At 41.0% G+C, this 13229-nt stretch overlaps 1 protein-coding gene across 1 annotated transcript in view; it reads right to left on the reverse strand.

The window, feature by feature from the left end:
- Positions 1 to 6227: 6227 nt before the first annotated feature.
- The window catches only part of LOC117504296 (vascular endothelial growth factor D-like), a 31966-nt gene continuing 24964 nt past the window's right edge, over positions 6228 to 13229 (reverse strand). Inside the window, 4 exon segments of the mRNA XM_034163737.1 lie at positions 6228 to 6360; positions 6883 to 7010; positions 7127 to 7158; positions 7161 to 7195. Coding sequence (XP_034019628.1) covers positions 6228 to 6360; positions 6883 to 7010; positions 7127 to 7158; positions 7161 to 7195 — 328 coding nt within the window.

A 13229-nucleotide genomic window follows, 5' to 3' on the forward strand; every position in this document is an offset into this window, starting at 1 on the left:
GTCGAGTGAGTATCCGAGAAATTGTGGAGAGCTGGGCATGTCACAACATGTCCCGTGAGACTTCCAACACGGACTTGCTTTTGTTCTCTGCCATTTCAGAGAACAAAAGTATGCATTTTTTTCCGGATGGTTTCCACCTGGCTGTCTCACACAGTTTCTTGAAAAATTTGATGCAGCGCTGCTCCAGCCATTCAGACATTTTCCTGACAATGAAAATCCGACGAGAGGGGTGGACCAGTGCTCACTCAAAGCCTGCCCACAGGCGAATGACGCAACCGACAGGCGTGGAAAAACTCACACATGTGCACGAAGGTTCAAGCTTGGCTGATGCAAGTGCACATGATTCAAATCCATATAGTTTTTGCAAAAAATAAAAAGGTCCGATAATTTTCTAGCAGACCTCATAATCCTGCTGACAGACTGACAGACAAATAAATAAACGCTGATGATTTTATGACATCGTTGGCAGACGTAATTAGCTTACACTAAATTTAGTTTCATTAATTTTGATGAAAAATGTGAATCCTATCATACACTTTTGTTAGTGTTGAAGACAAATCCAACAAGCAAAACTGACACACTGCAAATTTGGTCAGAATCTGTGAAGTGGTTTTGACGTAATCCTTCAAAGCTTATATAAAGTGAAACTTGATTCAGAATCTGGATCCGGATTGCCTCCAAAATTTAAGTCTTCCTTGGTCTAATATCTATCTGTGGTGCAAATTTCATCATAATCTGTTCAGTAGTTTTGATGCAATCTTGCTAAAAGTCAGACAGACAGACTGATATAAGTAAATAGATGCCAGTGATTTTATTACGTCCTTGGCGAATGTAACAAATGCATGTGTGTGTGTGTGTGTGTGTGTGTGTGTGTGTGTGTGTGTGTGTGTGTGGAGGGGGGGGGTTCACCCAGGTCATCATACAAGCAAGAACCACTCCTGCTCCACCACCATGTCAGCAAAATTATTTTCTATGTTTGACTGCCAAACCATAATTGTGGTGTTGGCAGACAGGACAGTCACGTACGCTGACTTTTGTGTGGTCAGTGTTTATTTGTTCTGATCAAACAAAAAGATTTAAGGCCTCAGATGAATTGTGTTGCATAAAAGGAGGGTGGGCCACATTGGCTGGCTGACTGTTCCCTCTTAAATCAGAGAACAATACAAAACATGGAGGTTTCCTCTCCGCAACTTCTACCAGGGAATAACCCTGTAATGAAAACCAGAAAGGCTCTGAGGAAGGGATGGTGGGAACTGAAAAAGATGTAAAGTGAAGGAGAGGTGAAACGAGATAGAGTTGATAAGTTCAACAAAACAGCATGATAAAGAAAACGTTAAAGGTTAAAACAAGGAAGGAATAAAATGAGCCTGGTGCTTCCAAAATGATGGCGCAGATGTACATTTTGTCTTTATGTTTGCACAAGACAAGCCAGAAATATCAACACGTGGTATATTCGCAACTTCATCCGCTGAGCTAAACGTGTGAATGTGAGTGATAATGTGGGGAAAAGGATCAAAGAAGCAGCGGTGGCCTAGGCTTTAGAAATGGAGATTCAGACTCATTTCAAGCTGTACATAACAAAAATCAAAAAATTTGAGAGGCATTCGTTCATGCAATGATACAAAATCAGTCTTGCAGATTTGTGTTGATTAGTGAACATATTATGATAGTTTTATAATATAACCACTGTTACATAGAAAATAATCCCCAATTTATTACATTTTTTGTACAGAAATGTTCTTTCTCACAGATCCCATTAAGTGCCTCATTCCACTCTCTATTTTGCAGCTAAATTCATATAATTCCTTTCCACTGTGTTGTGTGGAGTTATAACCACGATTTGAGATTTAGAATCTAATTACTGTGAAACAATCAAGTTTACATATCTGATTTCATACATTTCTGACTGTGTGGAAATGGTATGTCTCACCGACAGCCACACGTGCCCCTCATCCGTCATTAATCCAGCATCCACACACCATGCAGCAGGTGGCAATCAAGCCTACACTGAATTAAGTTGTTTGAACTTATGTTTGAAAGTTAAATCAGCTAACTTACAAACTTAAGTTCAAACAACTTAATTCATTCAGGTTTTTACAAATTGTAACACTTTTTAAAGTTGGTTCAAACATTCTTTTTTCAGTGTATGGGAGATCTTATAAACAAAACAAAGTTGCTTTTTGGATTGATCTGGTGCATCAAAGTCTGGTCTGCTTGAAGTTTGTCTGGTCTGCTTGAGGTTTCTTCCTCAGAGGGAGTTTTCCTTACCACTCTTGCTCTGGGGGTTGGTAAGGTTAGACCTTACCTGTGTGAAGCGCCTTGAGGCAACTGATTTGGCGCTATATAAAGGAAAATAAATTGAAATAGAAAAAAATCAAAGTTCAATGTCAGTTGAATTTATTTAATTTATATAGCGCCAAATCACAACAAAGTTGCCTCAAGGCGCTTCACACAAGTAAGGTCAAACCTTACCAACCCCTGGAGCAAGCACACAGGAGACAGAGGTAAGGAAAAACTCCCTCTGATGATATTAAGGAAGAAACCTCAAGCAGACCAGACTCAAAGGGGTGACCCTTTGCTTGGGCCATGCTACCAACACAGCTGACAATACAAATATACAGGAAATTTGGGAGTCCATGTTGGTGTCCAGGATGGGAGGCTGGGGGAGGGAGGGGAAAGGGGGGAGGATCCACAGATCCCGTCTATTTCATGACCATTACAGAAGAAGACACCCACTCTCACTTCTTTGCAGATTAGAAAGGTTTATTCTTACTATATGCCATTTTAATTTGTGTTCCACACCTTAGAATAAATGAGCGTTCATTGCAAATAAAGTCTATATACTAATCGTGGAGGTCCCATTTTTTGTCCACAGTGTTCTCTGGATCTGCTCATCTCACACATCATCAGGGGAGGTGATGGTCTAGTGGAGGTGAGGTGATGGTCTAGTGGTTAAGCGCTGGGCTTTGGACCAGAGGATCCTGGGTTCAATTGGGGTGAATGTGAGGCATTGATGTGTAAAGTGCTTTGAGCGTCTGATGCAGATGGAAAAGAGCTACATAAATGCGTCCATTTATCTCTGCACTCTATCTTCCCATATTCTCTGTAGTTATGGACGCACATCGTGTCTCTTTCACAAATTTCCTTAATTGCCCACATTTTGCGGTTAATTAGAACCGCGATCTGTGATATACCGCCAATTTCTGCCAGATGCTGTTTTCGCCTAGTGAGTATGAATCCATCCAGCTTCCAGGTATGACATATATATATATTATATATTATATATATATATATATATATATATTATATATATATATATAAACTCAGCCACATGGGGTGTGCAGCCAGTACATTCTGAGTGCCGGTCCCAAGCCAACTATGCAGACTCAGAATCGAATTCCCATACCGGATCGGTCGCGGCCCGGGTTAACAATGTCCGCCACCGGTGCTATTGCCCAACAGGGTGCCGGTGGAAATTGGGCTACTGCTGGGCAAAGACGATGAAGAAGAGGAGGAAAACATTGCCACGAACAGCGGGAGAAGAAGAAAACTAGAAGGGTGGAAATGACAGTGGGGACTTTGAATGTTGGTAGTATGACTGGTAAAGGGAGAGAGCTGGCTGATATGATGGAGAGGAGAAAGGTAGACATATTGTGTGTGCAAGAGACCAAGTGGAAGGGAAGTAAGAGCAGGAGCATTGGCAGTGGGTACAAATTGTTGTACCATGGTGAGGACAGGAAGAGAAATGGTGTTGGGGTCATTTTAAAGGAAGAGTATGTTAAAAGTGTGTTGGAGGTTAAGCGAGTGTCTGACAGGATGATGAGTGTGAAGTTGGAAATTGAAGGGGTGATGATGAATCATCAGTGCATATGCCCCACAGGTAGGTTGTGAGATGAAGGAGAAAGAAGATTTCTGGAGTGTGTTAGATGAGGTGGTGGAGAGTGTGCCCAAGCATGAAAGAGTGGTGATAGGAGCAGACTTCAATGGGCATGTTGGTGAAGGGAACAGAGGTGATGAGGAAGTAATGGGTAGATATGGTATCAAGGATAGGAATGGGGAAGGACAGATGGTAGTTGATTTTGCAAAAAGGATGGAAATGGCTGTGGTGAATACCTACTTTAAGAAAAGGGAGGAGCACAGGGTAACATATAAGAGTGGAGGAAGGTGCACACAGGTGGACTACATTCTTTATAGGAGATGCAAGCTAAAAGAAATCACAGACTGTAAGGTGGTAGCAGGAGAGAGTGTCACTAGACAGCATAGGATGTTGTTTGTAGGATGACTTTAGAGGTAAAGAAGAAGAAGAGAGTGAGAGCTTAACAAAGGATCAGATGGTGGAAGCTGAAGGAGGAAGACTGTTGTGTGAAATTTAGCGAGCAGGTGAGAGAAGCACTAGTTGGAGGGGAAGCAATTTTGGACAACTGGAAAAGTACTGCAGATGTGGTGAGGGAGACAGCTAGGGCAGTACTGGGTATGACATCTGGACAGTGGAAGGAAGACAAGGAGACTTGGTGGTGGAATGAAGAGGTCCAGGAAAGCATAAGGAGAAAGAGGTTGGCGAAAACGTTTTGGGATAGTCGGAGAGACGAAGAAAGTAGACAGGAGTACAAGGAGATGCGGCGTAAGGCGAGAAGAGAAGTGGCAAAAGCAAAGGAAAAGGCATATTGCGAGCTGTACAAGAAGTTAAATAGTAAGGAAGGAGAAAAGGACTTGTACCGATTGGCCAGACAAAGGGACAGAGCTGGAAAGGATGTGCAGCAGGTTAGGGTGGTAAAAGATGCACATGGTAATGTGCTGACAAGTGAGGAGTGTGTGCTGAGAAGGTGGAGGGAATATTTTGAAAAGTCGATGAATAAAGAAAATGAGCGGAGAAAAAGCTGGATGATGTGGTGAGAGTAAATCAGGAAGTAAAAGAGATTAGCAAGGAAGAAGTGAGGGCTGCTATATGAAGAGTTGTAATATGTGAAACGGAGATGACAATAATTATATGGTTCTTGTCTTCATTTTTGTTGTAATATGTGAATGAGTTGTTATTAAATGCACATGACGATAATTATATGGTTCTTGTTCTTGATTTTTGTTGTAATATGTTAATGAGTTGTTATTAAACTGAGATACCGAATTATGTGGTTCTTGTTCTTATTTTTATTGTAATATGTGAAACGGAGATGACAATAATTATATGGTTCTTGTTCTTCATTTTTGTTGTAATATGTGAAACGGAGATAATAATTATATGGTTCTTGTTCTTCATTTTTGTTGTAATATGTGAAACAGAGATGACAATAATTATATGGTTCTTGTTCTTTATTTTTGTTGTAATGTGTGAAACGGAGATGACAATAATTATATGGTTATTGTTCTTTATTTTTGTTGTAATATGTGAATGAGTTGTTATTAAACAGAGATGACGATAATTATGTGGTTCTTGTTCTTTATTTTTGTTGTAATATGTGAATGAGTTGTTATTAAACAGAGATGACGATAATTATGTGGTTCTTGTTCTTTATTTTTGTTGTAATATGTGAATGAGTTGTTATTAAACGGAGATGACGATAATTATGTGGTTCTTGTTCTTTATTTTTGTTGTAATATGTGAGTGAGTTGTTATTAAATGGCGATGACAATAATTATATGGTTCTTGTTCTTCATTTTTGTTGTAATATGTGAATGAGTTGTTATTAAACGGAGATGATGATAATTATGTGGTATTCTTTATTTTTGTTGTAATATGTGAATGAGTTGTTATTAAACGGAGATGACAATATATTATGGTTCTTGTTCTTCATTTTTATTGTAATATGTGAATGAGTTGTTATTACATGGTGTTGACAATAATATGGTTCTTGTTCTTTATTTTTGTTGTGATATGTGATAAGTTTCTTATTACATGTCTGTTTACGTGTTACACCCTGCATCATGCAGTATCAGTCCCCAGTCTGAAGGACGAGGGCTGATATGGATACATCGGGGCATGATACAGGGCGTGACACATGAACAGACATGTGATAAGGTATACTTATATAACCTGCCCCGAAACACACAAAAGCACGAGTTCAACAAACAGACCCCAAAATAGAGCCAAAGGTTTACCAATCAACCCTGGATTATGACAGTTACTCACTGAGTTTTTTAAACCAGTAATTCCATCAATTTCTGGAATCTTTTGTGATGTGTAAAGAGATATTCATGTGTTCACAACTGTACATTCATTAAGCCTTTTCAAATCAGTGCAGAGACACACCTGGTTTACTAGATGGATACGGGATGCATTCATCTGTGGAGCAGTCCCAGATCAGCCCAGTGGCACAAAGTCTCCTCGTGTCCTCAGCCTCTGACAGCTGGCCCATCGGAGAGCAGCTGGTGTTCAATCAAACACAATCAAAAGGTATCAGAAAAATACATTGATACAATTTATTTCAATTTAATTTCAATTTATTTAATTTATATAGCGCCAAATCACAACAAAAGCTGCCTCAAGACGCTTCACACAAGTAAGGTCTAACCTTACCAACCTCCCTAGAGCAAGCACACAGGTGACAGTGGTAAGAAAAAACTCCCTCTGATGATATGTAGGAAGAAACCTCAAGCAGACCAGGCAAACTCAGGGGTGACCCACTGCGTAGGCCATTCTAACAGTTATAGGGTTTTTACAAAGTTTTAACAAGCTGAAGAAACAGGAAACAGAAAAAGCAGAATAGGACCGAAAACAAAGTGCATTATTGAGGCGACCATGCCCTCGCTGGTGCCACAGGCAGGGCGTTGTGAGATAAATCCACTGGCCTGGGGTGCAGGGCCAGCGTCCACCCATCACCTCATCAGTGCAACGCAAACATATTAAACTGAATTGAGATGTGACATTGACATCGTTTTTGGACTCACCCACTGTTCCTGTGAGCATGAGCGTTGCGTCGTATGATGGCAGGCTCCGTGCACTGACATTCTGTGTGATTTGCCACTTTTATAAGCACAGGCTCTGGAACAAACTTGAATGGAATCACACTTAAGAGCTGAAATGCACACAATCACACAAGGATTGTAGAGAAGCATACAGTTTAAAATCAAATCTTTAGAAATGGTTTGAATGATAAGTCAAAGAGATAACCACTTCATTGCAAACACTCACTGTTTTATTTACATATGTGGTGGTTGTGTTCTGCAGGTGACGCCTTCTTGATGGCAGCAGCCACCACACCTGTTCATGATGGCAAAACCATTTTCAAAATTAGTAAGACAAAATGACTGTCAGGAATTTTCATGGCTAAAAAACAAATTTTAAACCCTGCCATGTACCAGCTTCCAGGAATAACATACAGTGCATCCAGAAAGCACTGTACTTTTTTCCAGTTTTTTATGTTATAGTCTTATTCAAAAATAGATGAAATGCTTTTAAAAAATCTACACACAATAACCCATAATGACAATGTGATTTTTTTAGATTTTTCCAAATTTATTAAAAAAAAAAAAAAAAGAATATGTACATTTGTATTCACAGCCTTTGCCATGACGCCCTAAACTGAACTCAGGTGCATCTTGTTTTCAGTGAGCAACCTTGAGATGTTTCTACAGCTTAATTGGAGTCCACCTGGGATAAATTCAGTTGATTGGACATGATTTGGAAAGACACACACTTGTCTACATATAAGGTCCCACAGTTCAAATCAAATCAATTCAATTTTATTTATATAGCGTCAAATCACAACAAACAGTTGCCCCAAGGCACTTTATATTGTAAGGCAAAAGCCATACAATAATTACAGAAAAACCCCAACGGTCAAAACGACCCCCTATGAGCAAGCACTTGGCGACAGTGGGAAGGAAAAACTCCCTTTTAACAGGAAGAAACCTCCAGCAGAACCAGGATCAGGGAGGGGCAGTCTTCTGTTGGGACAGTTGACCATGAATGTTAGAGCACAAACCAAGCATGAAGTCAAAGGAATTGTCTGTAGACCTCCAAGACAGGACTCCCTCGCACAAATCTAGGCAAGGTAAAGAACCATTTCTGCTGCTGTGAAGGTCCCAATGAGACAGTGGCCTCCATTAGTTCAGATCCACCAGGACTCTTCCTAGAGCTGGCCATCTGTCTGAACTAAGCGATTGGGGGAGAAGGATCTTAGTCAAGGATGTGACCAAGAACCTGATGGCCACTCTGGCAGAGCTCAAGCATTCCTCTATGGAGAGAGGAGAATATTCCAGAAGGACAACCATCTCTGCAATCTACCAAACAGCCCTGTAAGGTAGAGTGGTCAGACAGAAGCCACTCCTTAGTAAACGGTAAATGGCAGCCCACCTGGAGTTTCCCAAAATGTACCTGTAGGACTCTCAGACCATGAAAAACAAAATTCTCTGGTCTGATGAGACAAAGATTGAACTCTATGGCATAAAGTCCAGACGTTATATTTGGAGAAAACCAGGCACCACTCATTTCCTCGCCAATACCATCCCTACAGTGAAGCATGGTGGTGGCAGCATCATGCTATGGGGATGTTTTTCAGCAGCAGGAACTGGGAGATCAGTCAGGATTGAGGGAAAAATGAATTCAGCAATGTACAGAGACATCCTGGATGAAAACCTGCTCCAGAGCGCTCTTGACCTCAGACTGGGGTGATGGTTCATCTTTCAGCAGAGCAATGACCCTAAGCACACAGCCAAGATATCAAAGGAGTATCTTCAGGACAACTCTGTGAATGTCCTTGAGTGGCCCAGCCAGAGCCCAGACCTGAATCCGACTGAACATCTCTGGAGAGATCTGAAAATGGCTGTGCACCGACCCTCCCCATCCAACCTGATGGAGCTTGAAAGATGCTGCAAAGAGGAACGGACAAAACTGCCCAAAGATAGGTGCACCAAGCTTGTGGCATCATGTTCAAGAAGACTTGAGACTGTAATTGCTACCAAAGGTGCATCAAAAGTATTGCAAATACTTATGTACATGTAATTTCTTAATTTTTTTAATTTTTAATAAATTTACAAAAAATTCAAAAAGCCTTTTTTGTATTGTCATTATGGGGTGTGGTGAGTAGAGGTTTGAGGAAAAAAGTACTCAAACAACAAAATGAGGGAAAAGTGAAGCGCTGTCAATACAATGTGTATGCACTGTAAGTGCAGTGGCGGGCACCTAAATGCTACCTTTGGTAACTGCTAACCCGCTAACTGAAAAGTTAACATTAAAACAACACACCACTAAAACATTTAGCTGAAGCTGCAGTTAACCAGTAACTGCTAGTTTTTATTACATTAAACTAGCTTTGGCTTGGCTTCTCCTCATTCACCAGGTGATTGTTGGGGCCTTCACAATGTGTCAATTTTAGTTATTGGATTAGTGTACACTCACCTTACATCTGTTTGATTGCTTATTAACACAAATAGCTAATCAGCCAATCACATGGCAGCAGCTCAACGCATTTAGGCATCTAAACATGGTGAAGATGACTTCCTGAAGTTCAAACCGAGCATGAGAATAGTGACGAAAGTGATTTAAGTGACTTTGAACCTGGCATGGTTGGGCTGGTCTGAGTACTTTAGAAACTGCTGATGTACTGGGATTTTCACGCACAACCATCTCTCGGGTTTACAGAAACTGGTCCAAAAAAGAGAAGATATCTAGTGAGCGGACGTTGCGTTGACAAAAATGCCTTGTTGATGTCAGAGGTCAGAGTAGAATGACCAGACTGGTTGAATGGGCGACTGCGTGATGCTGTCATGCTAATATGGACCAACATCTCTGAGTTGAATCTATCTATGCCATGAAGACTGAAGAATTAAGGCAGTTCTGAAGGCAAAATGGGGTCCAACCTGGTACTAGCAAGACGTATGTCACGAAATGGCTGGTGAGTGCATAAGCTCCAACAAGAATAAATGTATATGATTCCTGTGGTTTACAAACATTTTTACCATTACACTTTACTTAAAAAATTTCAGCTGATTTAAAGTTAACATAAAGGATGGTTTTTCAAAGTTAGCTGCATAACTAATCTGCTAAAGAAAAAGTTAGCTTTGCTAATTAGCTTGTGGCTGCTGAGCTGAACTGTGCTCACCACAGGTCATTTCATAGCAGCTGTTGTCAAACCTCAGAAGACCACTGTAGCCGAGTTTGAAATCTGAAAATCTTCTGCAGATCTCCTCAACCCTTAATCACAATTTTGAATGACACATTTAAACCAGGTCAGATAAATGTAGAATAAAACATAATTTACGGTGAGGAAAATAAGTATTTGAACACCCTGTGATTTTGCAAGTTCTCCCACTTAGAAATCATGGAGGGGTCTGAAATTTTCATCTTAGGTGCATGTCCACTGTGAGAGACATAATCAAAAAAAATCCGGAAATCATAATGTATGATTTTTTAATAATTTATTTGCATGTTACTGCTGCGAATAAGTATTTCAACAACTGCCAATCCACAAAAATTCTGGCCCTCAAAGACCCGTTAGTCCGCCTCTAAAAGTCCACCTCCACTCCACTTATTATTCCAATTAGAAGCACCTATTTGATGTCTTTTGATGTCTATTTGACGTCTTTGATGTCTTTAGCTGCATAAAGACCACCCCACACAATCAGTAAGACTCCAACTACTAACATGGCTAAGACCAAAGAGCTGTCCAAAGACACCAGAGATAAAATTGTAGACCTCCACAAGGATGGAAAGGGCTACAGGGCAATTGCCAAGCAGCTTGGTGAAAAAGTTCAACTGTTGGAGCAATTATTAGAAAATGGAAGAAGCTAAACATGACTGTCAATCTCCCTCGAACTGGGGCTCCATGCAAGATCCCATCTCATGGCGTATCAATGATCCTAAGAAAGGTGAGGAATCAGCCCAGTACTACACGGAGGAGCTGGTCAATGACCTGAAGAGAGCTGGCACCACTGTTTCCAAGGTTACTGTGGGTAATACACTAAGACGTCATGGGTTAAAATCATGCATGGCACGGAAGGTTCCCCTGCTTAAATCAGCACACGTCCAGGCTCGTCTTAAGTTTGCCCATGACCATTTGGATGATCCAGAGGAGTCATTGGAGAAAGTTATGTGGACAGATGAGACCAAAATAGAACTTTTTGGTCTTAATTCCACCCGCCGTGTTTGGAGGAAGAAGAATGCTGAGTACCATCCCAAAAACACCATTCCTCCTGTGAAGCATGGGGGTGGAACCATCATGCTTTGGGGGTGTTTTTCTGCACATGGGACAGAACGATTGCACTTTATTAAGGAGAGGATGACCGGGGCCATGTATTGTGAGATTTTGGGGAACAACCTCCTTCCTTCAGTTAGAGCATTGAAGATGGGTCGTGGCTGGGTCCTCCAATATGACAATGACCTGAAGCACACAGCCAGGGCAACTAAGGAGGGGCTCCGTAAGAAGCATTTCAAGGTCCTGGAGTGGCCTGGCCAGTCTCCAGACCTAAACTCAATAGAAAATCTTTGGAGGGAGCTGAAACTCCAAACCTGAAAGATCTAGAGAAGATCTGTATGGAGGAGTGGACCAAAATCCCTGCTGCAGTGTGTGCAAACCTGGTGAAAAACTACAGGAAACATTTGACCTCTGTAATTGCAAACAAAGGCTACTGTACCAAATATTAACATTGATTTTCACAGGTGTCGAAATACTTATTTGCAGCAGTAACATACAAATAAATTATTAAAAAATCATTCATTGTGATTTCCTGATTTTTTTTTTTAATTATGTCTCTCACAGTGGACATGCACCTAAGATGAAAATTTCAGACCCCTCCATGATTTCTAAGTGGGAGAACTTGCAAAATCGCAGGGTGTTCAAATACGTATTTTCCTCACTGTAAATTGGGGAGGTGGCGGTCTTGTGGTTAAGCGTTGGGCTTGAGACCAGAGATCCTCGGTTAAAATCCCAGCCTGACCGGAAAATCACTATGGGCCCTTGGGCAAGGTCCATATTCCCCGAGTTGCTCCTGGTGTGCAATGAGCACCTTGCATGGCAGCCGCCTGACATTATTGTATCAGTGTTTGGGCGAATGTGAGGCATAATTGTAAAGCGCTTTGAGCGTCTGATGCAGATGGAGAATCGCTATATAAATGCAGTCCATTTACCATTTAAATCCCATGGTTATGTATTATTACCGCTGATGATTGTTTTAAATAGTCACAAATATTTTGGGCAATTTTAAAACTTTATTACAAAACTGAAATTTCTTTATTTATTTTTAACCACCTCTCACAGCCCACCAGGGGCTACTACCCACAGTTTGGGAATCACTAGATTAGCCTTTTTTCAGTACAGTGGTTCCTCTCTATAGCGGGGTTAACCTTTCGCAGCCTCATAGTTTCGCAGATTTTTTTAGTCCAGTTTTGCATGTTTTTTTTTTTTTTACAAGGCACTGTGTTCTGTGTCCTCATCAAGCAGGCTGGTCACGGCACCGGTCGGCATCACCGCGAAGGGAGAGCACGCGCATTGTGTTCTGCGTGTGTGTTTATAAGAATCTTCTCACCCAGAAGAAAAAAGAGCGCCAACAACTACCCATAACTGTGTTCTTCACTCGGAAGAAGACACCTGCACCAAGGTGTCACTCAGTGTAAAAAAGACGCGACAGCGGAGCGGCGCCAGGACGCAGAGGCGCGGTCAGAGGAACTTGAAATACTGGTGAGTTACTATTAATAATTTCGTATGTGTCCAACCTCGTAGGTTGATTGTTGAAATTAAATTCGTTAGTTCTAAAAGCCATCATAATTATTTATATACTAAGGTTTGAACTTTGAGTGTTTACACAGGAGAGAAAAGTGAGAAAATGCCTGTTTGAGAAAAGTGTATAAAGTGTGTAATGAGGGGTTTTACAGCCTTAAAACATCTATAATAATTGTAAAAAATAACTGACTGCTTCGCGAATATCGCCTATTGTGGGTTATTTGTAGAACGTAACTCCCGCGATAAACGAGGGACCACTGTACACCCAAATCTGACTGTCTTGCAGCATCTTATCTGAGCTGCTGCAACAGTGCCGCTTCTTTACATGCAGTTTATGAAGCCTTGTGAATTGCAGGATCCTGTTGACCATGAAGGTTGCTGTTGCTTGTATTTATATATATATATATACAGGTCTGTCATTAAAGTATGGGTCCTTTTTATTTTTTTCAAAAACTATATGGATTTCATTCATATGTTTTTACGTCAGACATGCTTGAACCCTCGTGCGCATGCGTGAGTTTTTCCACGCCTGTCGGTGACGTCATTCGCCTGTGGGCACTCCTTGTGGGAGGAGTC

Source organism: Thalassophryne amazonica, chromosome 2 (genome assembly GCF_902500255.1).
Source record: "Thalassophryne amazonica chromosome 2, fThaAma1.1, whole genome shotgun sequence".
Taxonomy (NCBI): Eukaryota; Metazoa; Chordata; class Actinopteri; order Batrachoidiformes; family Batrachoididae; genus Thalassophryne; species Thalassophryne amazonica.